Source organism: Choloepus didactylus, chromosome 12 (assembly GCF_015220235.1).
Source record: "Choloepus didactylus isolate mChoDid1 chromosome 12, mChoDid1.pri, whole genome shotgun sequence".
In the NCBI taxonomy this organism is placed as follows: Eukaryota; Metazoa; Chordata; class Mammalia; order Pilosa; family Megalonychidae; genus Choloepus; species Choloepus didactylus.
In genome coordinates, this window is record NC_051318.1 from 41,564,277 (window position 1) to 41,576,683 (window position 12,407).

The 12,407-nt window shown below is 40.8% G+C and overlaps 1 protein-coding gene across 6 annotated transcripts in view; it reads left to right on the forward strand.

The window, feature by feature from the left end:
• The window catches only part of ABCC4 (ATP binding cassette subfamily C member 4), a 278,085-nt gene that overhangs the window by 92,103 nt on the left and 173,575 nt on the right, over window positions 1-12,407 (forward strand). For all 6 annotated transcript variants that reach the window (XM_037800391.1, XM_037800386.1, XM_037800387.1 and 3 more), the window contains exons 10-13: window positions 1,991-2,080; window positions 3,300-3,491; window positions 9,957-10,051; window positions 10,280-10,366. In XM_037800391.1, the coding sequence (XP_037656319.1) occupies window positions 1,991-2,080; window positions 3,300-3,491; window positions 9,957-10,051; window positions 10,280-10,366 (464 nt within the window). The remainder of the gene's footprint in view (window positions 1-1,990; window positions 2,081-3,299; window positions 3,492-9,956; window positions 10,052-10,279; window positions 10,367-12,407) is intronic.

Sequence of the window (12,407 nt, forward strand, 5' to 3'; positions counted from 1 at the left end):
TTGTTCACCAACTGTACTTTGACGCTCTAAAATCCGAAGACTCTCGGAACTTCCCTTTCCACTCCCTCTGTTAGAATCCATGTAAGAAGTAAGAGTTGTATCTCTTCAAAAACGGTGCTCTGCCAGTTTGGTAACACATATCAAGAGCATGGATGTCATCAAGTGTCCTCGCTGCCCGGCAGCAGGTGCCAGCATCCCAGCCCCAGACACTCGCGTTGAGACCAGCGTCCAGGGCCCCGAGAAGGCCAGTGGGAGCATGGCCCATTGTGCCAGCCATGGCACCACTGTCAACTCACCTGGGTCCAGGTTCATTTTTGAAGACTCTCATTCTAGAATTCAGAAGGCATTATTGCCTTTGATTCACTCTTGATCATTTTTTGTAATACAGAATAACATTTCTGAATGTGTGTTCTGCAGAACATAAGCCCCTTAAGAGATTCCCTTTAAAAAATAAATCTGGTAGATCCTCAGCTACTGGACATGCGTGATCTAGACTCTGAAGTCCTGGGATGAAGTAATCTGCTTCTCAACTAATTTGGTCAATGCCTGTTACCACCTCTTGGGAAATACAGATTGAGGTCATAGTTACAGGAATAAAGCTCGTTCAGAATTATCCCCAAATAGCAGTTCTTTTTACTTGACTTTCAGCCATTACTATCAATTGTCTTCTGATAGTTTTATGTCTGGGTTTGAACAGAAGTTCTTATAGTTGCCAAATACTGCGACTGAGGTGCTGTACTCTCAATTTAAAGCCATCCTAATACTCATTTATACCATCTGACCTTGGCTTAAAACCTAGATAATTCAGACCATTGATTGTCACTGTCTGAATGGCAAAAGGAGACCTCATTATTCCTCACCCCCCAACTTGCATTAGAGTCCAACCAAGAGAATTTGATTTGGTATCTGAAACCAATAAATTGAACCAAGAAACTGTAAAACTGAAATTTTGTTTAGCATTAGCAGTTATTGAGAATTTTTTGACATAGTATATATAAAAACATAATAGAACTTCAGCTTTTTCATCAGTTACTCATCACTTAATTGGGAAAGAGCCCTCTAAAATTCCATGTGAACATTTAAATATTTTATTAGCATTCGCAGATAATACAGGAACATGATTTCTGATTGGCATGATAGGCCCTTTTCCCTCCCTCCCTACCTAGTGTTGGGTTGTATGCTGTAGCATGTAACTCCATGGTTTTTTACAGTGCAGGTGCTTTGTTGTCCCTGTTTAGCCAGGATAGATAATGTATGTTACAGGCATAAAATTGAGATATGATACTATACTTAATTTCTTTATTCCTATAAATAAATTTTTTTATTCCTATAAATTGTTCAATTCGAGCTCTGGTAATTACATTAACCTCCGTTTGCAGAAGTTTATTTGCCAAGAGTGACTTTACAAGTGCCTTCTTGTTTGCTAAGCATTACTGAAATTCGTTGATTATTAAGTGATAATAGATTAGTGGAAATTTCAAGTTTGTCCAGAACAGTCAGGGCATGCCGTGTACTTATGCTGCCACCTTGTGGAGATTATTGAAATAGAAGCTTAAAAGGCAAGGCGCACAGTGGAAACTTATTACAACTTCCATACCGAGTATTCTTGTTAAGAATATTATTTGAGTAAGTTAGGATGCGCCAAGAATTTCTCATTTCGATAAGGTTACCTTGTCATTTTAAACTACTTAAATTCTGTGGATATCTAGAGCAGTGTTCCTGTTGGGGATCTGGTAGAAGAATAATGGGGAGCTTGCTTAGAACACCGCAGTGGCTGGAATGCTTCAGACCTCTCAAAGAAATATCAATGCATGAAAATGACTCCAGAACACAGTATCTTAAAATAGGAAGAAAAAAATATGTGGGTTATGTTCATATAATTGAACATTGAATAGTTGATTGTGACTGTTTTGTTATTTTCTCCATTTTTTGAAGTGATTTGTTTTACTTTATTTTAATGAGCGCATTTCTGTAAATTTTAATTTTGTAGGCATCAGAAACCCCAACCCTACAACGCCTTTCCTTTATTACCAGGCCTGGTGAATTGTTAGTTGTGATCGGACCTGTAGGAGCAGGAAAGGTAAGTTAAAAATGCCTGTGGCAGCTTAATGCAACACTGCACCCCATATTAAATTCTTGGGGTTGAGCCCAGAGCTCTGTACAACGCAATTTTGAATTGGCTGTATCTGGAATGGCATTTCCTAAAGTGTTCCATGGAACGTGAGTTTTGCAAGAATGTTACATGGCCTGGTGAATCTCAGTAATGCATCTTGTATTTTCCTTCCTGTTGCTTCAGGTTGCGCAATTGGGAAATGCTTATCTAGAAGTTAGATACCTCAGTGAAGGAAATTATTTATAAGACACTATTCAGGGATGGAATGACTGGGAAAGTGGGGACCTCTTTTCATCAGAGCGGACCCTAGGCTCTTGGAAGGCTGGAAGTTGTAAAGGCTGTTCTGAAAAGCCTTATACATTTCACCACATGAATTTTCCAACTCATGTCAACACATGTTTAGTAAGTGTCCACCAAGTGGCACTGTGCTAGGAGCAAAAAGTACAATTATAAGCAAGACCCAGTTCCCTTTGCCTTCTAGAAGCCCTGGGTTCTAGAAGTGGACATATACACAGACAGCTGATTTCAGTTCAGTGTTATAAGCACTCTGATAGTGGTATGCGTAGACACATCACATCAAATATTGTGAAAGATCTGATGGAAATATGTGCATGTACTGTTCATCTCGTGCCTTCTAAAACAACAATGCATGCCAATCTACACATAGGATGTATAAATGAGAGGGTGATTACTCCTTTAAAATCAGTTTTTGCTATTCAGAAACATGACTCACCTCAGAGTTCCTTTAAATAATAATCTTCTTTAGTGTGTTGGATATATGATTGACACGTAACTTTGCAGGAGCAAGTATTTTGTCAAGCAAAGGAAACCTGAATACAGGAATAACTGCATTGAGTATCAGATATATCAAATATACATTATGCTGGTCTACTATGTTGCTGCAAATATTCTTAATTTTTGTTTATTATAGCATTTCATTTGTGAGAAACTTTAAGAATAGATTGTTATTCCCCATGTTAATGCTCGTCATAAGCCATTAGTTTACATTGATCAGTAGTGTTATTTTCAGTATTTTCATTGCTACTTCCAGTGCTTTAATGTATCCCATTTCAGATGAAAGGTTATAATGTTTCCCATAGAAGCAGCTGGGTGAAGGCTTTATGGCAGTGCCTTGTCTCTCTTCTGCCTTTTCACTGGATACATATTTGTTTGCAATCTGTTTCAGTCATCACTGTTAAGTGCTGTGCTGGGGGAGCTGCCCCCGAGTCAGGGGCTGGTCAGTGTGCAAGGGAGAATCGCCTACGTGTCCCAGCAGCCCTGGGTGTTCTCAGGGACTGTGAGGAGCAATATTTTATTTGGGAAGAAATATGAAAAGGAACGCTATGAAAAAGTAATAAAGGCTTGTGCTTTGAAAAAGGTGAGTTAATGACTTTTGGATTTCCAATACTTAAATTGGCCAGTGTTAGCTGAAATTACAAGGTCTGTTAACACTTTGTTTTTTCAGAGGTCATGGAATAAGCTGCAATGTTTTGAGCCAGGCAAACACACATACATGCACACCTCCCCCCGCTTTGCTATTTTCATCCCGATGTGATGATGACATTCACAGGATGCTCCTTTGGTTTTGTTTTGTTTTGTGAGGTTTTATTCACTTTTATTCTTTTTTTTTTAAATGGACAGTTTATGAAATTGACAAAATGAAGAGAAGAATGGAGTGAACCTTTGTGCGCCATCGCTCAGTTTTAGCCCTAACAACTTGTAGCCAATCTTGTTTCATCTATAACCCTACTCGCTGCTACTCTCCCCACCCTGAATTATTCTGAAGTAGAGCCTAGATCTAGTTATTTCATCTGTAAATCTCTAAATGATACACATTCCTTTAAAAAAAAAAAAACTGCATTATTACACCTAAAAATGACCCCAAATTTCTTATTATCGTCAACAGTCTAGTCACTGTTTACATTTCTTTACATTAACTATTCCTTTGAACCTGACCTCAGATGAGGTCTGCTCATTCTACTTGGTTGGTATGTCTCTTGATCCCTTTAATTTGATAGGTTCCCCCTCCACCTCATTCTTTATTTTTTGAAGAAATGGTTTGTTTTAAAATTTCGTTTTAACACTGCATAATTTCACTATGGGAAGAGATTGTTGTTTTCAGAAATGACATTGAGTTTGGCAGAAAATGTCTAATGAAATGTTCCATAATATACTGTAATTTAAGTAAAATTGGTGAATGATGGATGGGAACTGAACATACCTGATAGGAGAATATGATTAAGCCAAAAAAAAAGGGGGTGGGGTAAATACTGATATTCATTTGGCTTTGGAGGCTAGCAACTAACCGCTATGTTACTTTCTTTGGGTTAAAAAAATCAGTGAATAATAGTGTTAAAGGGCTCTCTACAGGGTCTGTGCAGTGCAGTCTGGACATCCAACTGTTCCTTTATACTTCATGGAAAATGCTGGGACAGGCTTTAAAAGGTACGATGTCAAAGGCTCTAAATCAGCTTTGTGAAGAAATAGTAATTTTGCTTTGAACAATGGCTTGAATATCATAGATTGCATCGGAAGAGTAGCATTTTATGATGATGCAGAGAAAAAAATAATTGCTTGTTTAATGCGCTTTTATTTTCTTCTGGTTTATTGTTAATGAGAGATAATGTGTTTTTAGAAATGACTTCAAGTTGGCAATAATCAATTATATAATGTAATGGGGGAAAGCAGAAGTAGAACAGTAATAATAGTGGCTCCCATTTATTCAAAGTCTACCAGGTGCTAATCATTTCTCTCTCTCTCTCATATACACACACACACACACATATGTGCACACAAAGGCATAGGACTTTTAGAGCGTTGACTGCAACTTTCCAACATCTTAGATGTTACCATCCTCATTCTATAGTTGGTAAAACTGATGCCTACAGTAAATGACTCACCCAGACACTTGCAGCTCAAGTTCAGATCCCTGTCTACATGCCCCGAGATTCCTGTTTTTCCACTGTGCCATGCTGCTTCTCAATTGAGAAAGTTCATAAGGAAGAACTACTGTAAACATTGGATGATCAATGGAGGTGGAATGTGGGAAAAAAAAAACAGATTTCAAGCTTTTCCTCTCACCCTAGTTGGGTTCCGCTCCCCCAGTCCTGAATTTAGTGCACCTGTACTGCAGGCATTGTGGGTGATGGGGCACTCCTGCCTTCCTGTGCCCCACGTTTGAATGTCTCTGGAGAAAGCAGATGTTGGGACAGTGGCTGCCCCTCAGTGTCTTCCCAGGGACCAAAGCGTCTCCCAGAGCGATGGGAGGACTGGACCTGGAGCACGGACAGTTGTCCTGGGGCTTCACCCACCTTTGGGGGCTTCTGCATCATCCGCAGACTCCAGCGTGACTGTGAGGCTCACAGCGGCCTTGAAGGCAGTGGTTTTTCTGTTCATTGTTGCATGTTTAAAAACATGAACTCTCACCCTGTTTTGCTGAGTGGCACAGGGAAATGGAGTCAGGGGCTCCTCGTGCTCATTTCTTTCCCTGGCAGGAATCAGGCCCAGGCTGGAGAAGCAGAGAAGGAGTCCTGGCCTGGGCTTTGTCACTCGCCCACCATCACATTGGGCACGTCTTGGCATCTGCCTTGGCCTCTGACGTCTATGCTGCAGAACGGGAACGTTGGTGGTTTCCCAGAGGTTTTAGGTTTGCTACTGTTCTGAAGTGCCATGTGTGACCCTTTAGCAGAGGATCAACAAGGTCTTTAAGAAACTAGGGAATCACGTAAGGAATTAGGAGATCCTTTGCTTACCTCCTTTTCTAATCCATGTGTTTCACAGATGACATTAGAGAGCATCAGAGAGTAGGAATATCCCAGAATTATTTTGACCTGTAGGTACAGAGGCTGTCTGTAAAGAAAAAGAAATGGGGAAATCCAGGTGTTCACCTAAGTTTCTTTTTTTAATTAAATGAGGGAAATATGGGGTTACTGTAAAGACTACAGATAATGCACATAAAATGAAAACAAACTAGGTATTTGGTAAATGATAGCTATCATATATCCCTTTTCTCCAACTAAAGAAGTAAATAAAGATTTCTGCTTACATCCTTCTGCCCCTCCCCCCCCAAAAAAATCCTGGAGGAAAAAAAAGCAGAAATAAGTAATATTCCTCATTTTAGCTGTATTGGCAACAACTAGATGTTTGTTATATTAGATCCAACTGAAGTTAATTTATGTGTTTGTTTAGTTAAACATATTTCTGAAATAAAATATTGAGATATGAAGTAATTCACATTTAGCATCAACAGTTTAGGCTGATTACATAAATAGCTCTAGGATATACTTCAGGAAAACACTATAATAATATAAGACACTTGAGGGTAGTGGTTAAAAGCTGAGGCCCTAGAGTCAGACAGATCTGGGATTGAGTCACAGTTTCTATGTGTACTAGCTGATTTTGATTAATGTCTTAAGTTTACAAAGCCTCAGTTTCTCTGTCTGTAAAATGGGGAAAATAATACTCTCCATTTCATAAGGATGTTTTGAGCATGAGATGCGGGTCCTCTCTTAGCTTCTCTGGGGCAACTCTGGGCTTCACCTCTTAGCTTAGCATCTCCAAAGGTCCTGTCCACATCTCCTAGCATCTCTAAACATCAGTGCCTGTGTCGGCTCTTGAGCTCTCTTAGGTACTCCAGTGAACTAATCAGGACCCACCCTGAATGGGCAGGGCCACAACTCCATGGAAATAATTCAATTGGAGTTCTCACCCACAGTTGGATGAGTCATATGTCCATGGAAAAAATCAAAAGGTTCCACCCTAATTAAAAGACTAATATGTCTGCCCCCACAAGATTGCATTAAAGAACATGACTTTTCTGGGGGACATAATATATCCAGACTGGCACAGATATTAACATGCCATGTTAGGAAGGCCGATTCCAAATGTAACAAAAGCTGTGAATAAAGCATGAGGTTCCTTCTGTCTGTCTCTGGAATCGAGTCCTCTGTGTCAGTGCCTCAGGTCTGACTTGTTAACTTTCCTCTCGGCTATTTCCACTGTCTTCTCACTGACTTTTCTAACGTTAAGTCACCACTGCTAAAGTACACTAGGTATGATTCTGGCCCAGTGGTACCGGAACAGCATAGCCATTTTCTGTTTTCTCTAGTATATATGTGTGCTTTTCAGTGAAAACAGTGGTCTGTGAAATAATTGGCTAAATTTAACTGAGAGGTAACCAGCAAGTGTAAGACTAACTTCCTCTTATTGGGAGGAATTGTAATATATGTTCATGTTTTTACTTTAACCAAACCAGAAAATTGTGGTTAGGAAATTACCCTGACTCAGATTTTACTTCAAATCCTTTTAAAATGTTTTTCCTATCTGAGGCTTGTCCATAAATAGTTTGCACAGTCAACACCCCACTGAAAGCACTACCACCAGACTCAGAGCCCGTTACTTATTCCCTCACTGTGCTAAGCGAAAAAGTGGATTTTAAGTGCCTTCTCTAGAAAATGACTAAGATTGCTGTGATGCAACTTGATGCTATTTTGTGAGAGAAAACAAAACAGCATAAAATCAAGGAATAAAATTTAAGCAGAACATACTTACAAGGACTGTCAACAGTGAAACAGATCAACTAAACAGTTTATGTGTGGGTGGAAGACTGAGAACTTAAAATGGCTCATTGTTTTTCATAAAAATTGAAAGCAAGAGGTGGTATTAACTTCTGAGCACAACAAAGGAATAATATGAAAAAATAGCAAATTTTCAGAGTGGGGCAATTGCTGCCTTTTATTCTCATGCAATCTAATTAAGCGTTGAGTGTGTAAGGAAATCTGTGTGTCTTGCAGTCTGTTGGGGGTGGGGTATAATGAAGATACTCTCTTTTTTTCTCTTTTGGTGCTGCTTTGTTTATTGTGACTCAGTGTGAATGAGGTCTCCCTGTTGGTTTGATCAGAAAATATGTGTCAGTCACCAGTAGCAAATTACAACTAATTTATAACCTTTTTCCATTTATAGGGTATTCATACATTTATTTCTTTTGATTATCACAGCATCCAAGGAATTTAATAATCTTTTTTTCTCCAACCCAGTTGGTAAAAGAGGAAAATGAGACTCATAGAAATTAAAGAACTTGATTATCATGGAGATCCCAATTATGCTACTTGCTTTCTCCCTGAATTTGCCAAACTAGGGATGGAAATTTGAGGACCTCATCAGCAGAAAGAGCTCTTGCTGCAGTCCTAGTTGCTGCTTGTGAGGTTTAGGAGATAACCAGCAAACTTTGCTTGACCTTGCTAGTGACAATTATAGGCAGTCTGAGGAAAGATTTCCAGTGTAGTGTGATGTAACTTAACCCTGATTATCATCTTGTCATTTGGGGGAGGTTTTTGTCAATTTTTTTAAAGTTACTGTGCTTTGTCAATTTGTTTCTTAAATACTATTCAAATGTAACTTTTGGTAGATTCCCAGTTCCTCAAATTAATACGTCTTAACCTTCTTAGCCTTGTTTTTTCTGATTTCCATGGAACAAACATCTAGTTACTCCAAGTGATTTGCTCATTGTCCCTTGCACACACTGTCCCCTTTCCTGTAGCTGACCCTGCCTGGACTGCTCTTTCTGTCTGCTTTGATTTCTTGTGCATATTTTTGTCTGTTACTCATGACCTGTGCCTTAAATGTAACAGTGAAGATTTGGGTTAGGTATTACCCTGTGAAAGTGGGAAGCTGAGGAAGAAATCAGCAAAATGGCTAGTTACAGTACACATATTCCTTCATAAAATAAATCCCATAGCTTTAAAAGCCATCTGTAGATTGGCAACTCTCACATTTATATCTTTCGCACAGACCTTCAGACTTGCATATCCAGCTTCCGGCTTGACAGCACCAGTTGGAAGCTCTGTAGACATCTGAACTTGCCCATAACCAAACTCTAGATTATATCCCCCAAAGCTGCATCCACCGTCTTTTCCATCTTGGTAAACAATGACCCTATTTATTTTCGTGCCTAAAACATTTGTAGTCTTCTTTTTCTCCCACAACTGACATCCACCCCATTACCAGATATCCTAGACTCTACCTTTGAAATTTGTCCAGAATGTGACTTCTTTTCTCTGTTTCCACTGTTGGTCCTGGCCATTGTCATTTCTCTCCTAGATTATTGCAGTAGCCTCCTAACTTGAGGCAAGAGTGATTCTTTAAAACCCTAAGCCAGATGATGTCATTGCTCCCCCAATCCCCATTACAATTTCATTTACAACTGAAACCATGGCATGTCCTGCCTACCTCTCTCCCCCATTCTCTGCTCACTCTGCTCTAGCTACACTGACCTCCTTGCTGTTCTGTGAACATCTTGGGCATGTATCTGCCCCATGGCCTCTGCACTTTCTCGTCTCTCTACATGGGATACTCTTTCTCCAGGTCATGGACCACTGCATCCTTCCAACAGGTCTATGCTTAAATCTGTTTGGTCAGAGACCTTCCTGACCATTCTATATAAAATGGACTTTTCCTCCATCACTCTCTAACCCCCTAAGCCTGCTTCTTTTTTCTTCTTGGTCCTTATCACCACTTGCATTTATATCAATTTGCTTATTTTTATATTGTCAACTTCACATCATGGAAATCTAGGGACTTTGTTTTGCTCACTACTGAATTTATTGTGCCCAGAACAATGCTCAATAAATACCTGTTGAATTGGTTAAATGCATAAAAAACTGCAGAATTAAACAAAATGCCCTGAGAGTTTTCTGAAAGGTATAAGGGTACAATTCGGTCACTATGAAATATATCCATTGTTGTTGATCAAATGTGTGGGTATTTCTGAAGAACTAATGCTAAAAATTTAGGATGACAGTAGAACAACATGTGAATTTTTTTTTTTTTTAATTCTTTCTCCTAGGATTTACAGCTTTTAAAGGATGGTGATCTAACGGTGATAGGAGATCGGGGAACCACGCTGAGTGGAGGGCAGAAAGCACGGGTCAATCTTGCCAGGTGAAGCACTTGGGGTCTGTTCTGCATGTGCCTCGTGGGAAACTCCAGGGGTCATGAGCACCCAGGGCCCGCTCACCGTGTGTTGGTGCTGTGCAAAGCTCTTGTCTTGGATTACTGTGTTTGCTTTTTTGGAATGAACACCTGAGTCGTTAAGCCTCATCAGCACTCATAGAGGGACGTCAGGAAGTGTGAAGCACTCTTCCGTCTGATATATTTTTTCGTTTTCAGAGCAGTGTATCAGGATGCAGACATCTATCTCCTGGATGATCCCCTCAGTGCAGTGGATGCAGAGGTTGGCAGGCACTTGTTTGAACTGTGAGTTTGCTCTTGCTTTATGTCATTTCTGCTTTCTAAGACTCTTGAGCTCAACTCAGATAAAGCCTTTGTGCTACAGAAAATTCCGTTTGTTTTGCTCTGGTTTCCCTCTCCCTATCCCTCTACCCAAAAGGTGCATGTTAGCGAAATTGTGCACGTTTGAGGCCATGGTAGGAAAATACAGAAAGTGCTTTCAGCGTGTTGAAGCGGGCAGAGTATGTGCTGTTGGGAAGTTAAGAAAGAGATGGCAAATTTTGCAGTTTTTCCCCCTTGCTACCTGCAGTTAATAACCAACAAACTTTTGGTAGGTCCAGATCACAGGAATAAGAAAGATAATTTGACACTTTTGAATTCGAGGGAGGTACTCTTACCGGGCACTTGACTCCCAGGTCTTTTCCTTCATCATTTGTTCACAGCACCTTGGAGGTAACATTTTCAGCAGCCACATGGGGCTTCCGTGGAAAGTCCTTGTTGGTTTATGCTTGTGATTCTGTATGTTTGGAAATACTTAGTAGAGTCTAGACTTTAAGAAAGATTTGTTCCATTTCAGACTACAGCTTTAGTTAAACATTGCTTCAAAGATGCTTATTAGAATTAGCCCTCAAGACCCACAAATGCAGCGTTAGCTGGCATTCAAAACTAGGCATCTAGAATCTGGTGTGACTCCTGACTTTCATTTAATGTTTCTAGAATTTATTTTCCTTGGCTCTTGCTTGACCATTCAGGTGGTCAACCCTAGAATCTTTTCTGTGTATACTGTAACCTAACGTATGCTGACAGGCACTTCCTACTGCCGTTTTGAAAGCATCATGAATATGCTGTGGCTGAAACAGCATTTAGATGTTTCCCACAGTTATCTTCCTGGTTTTTACCTTGTTAAGGCCACTGAGGCCTTTCAGGTGCATTTATGGAGATCTTGCTGTGTGCAAGGAGACAGATGCTCTTACAAATGTTAGTGCACAAGACGCTTTGTTCTACAAAAGCAAATGTTAAGCACAGAGAGGTGAAGGACCCACACTGGGCTGAGTAAGGGAGAAAAGTTTGGATTTCATTCCTGCTCTTACGGAATACATTTGTTTCTTCACTGAATTTGTCAAGACAAGTGGAAGGGAAAGTTCAACATACCCAAGGCTGAAGGGGGTTGCAATATAGACTAATAAATAAGTGCAGGTAGAAGTGGGTGACTGTAGGCGTTCAGCTTAGGTTGGAAAGCTCACTGTGGACTGGGTTTGGCAGGAAGTGCCCTGAGATCCTGTAGGCTGGGAAGGATTTGTGGAGGCTGAGAAAATGATTGAGCTCGTTCTGGTAAGGGCAATAGTAGAAGCAAAAGATGTGGAGACAGGAACAAGAAAGGCTCATGAAAAGATCAGTAATTGGGCGGATCTTCCTCAAGTGAAGTTCAGAATTTGTACAGTAGAAAGAAAGAAGTTTGGAAGTGTTTGCCATAAGATCTTAAGCAACAGAGTACAGAGATGAAAGCGGAGTCAGCAGTGTGAGGGGCCCAGGGCTCTGGGTTTGTATGTCGAGGGTAAGACACAGACTCTAATCATCCCCCAAGCACAGGGTCGCTAGGTGGATGCTTTCACGTTCTAGACAGGCTGTGTACATACAATGTGCAGAAGAACATCGAGTCTTCCTGAACAACGAGAGCAGGGCCGGGTGACCACTTGGCATTGCCTCCAGCTCTCCGATCTGGTCTGCCTTTGTCTTGTCCTGATCTGTAACTCGAGGAAGTTTCCCCATGGGCAGAGAAATGCCTCTCTGGCCTGTGTGTTCTGTGATAGGGCCCTCGTGCTGGAACAGGGATTCCCTGCTCTCCTCGCTGGCAGCGCGGGCTGCTCGGCCTCCCTGTTCCCACCGCTCGCCTCCCCTCTCTGAACTCACAGGTCTTTGCCACTCTGTCTGTGTGAGTCAGCACAAACTCCCGTGGCTCAGAGAGCACTCAGAGAGCACTCAGAGAAGGGCGGGTCGTTATTAATAGTGTCATTGTGGAGGAGAGAGGAGATGTGCTAATTGCTGATGTAAGTATGCCTATCACAGC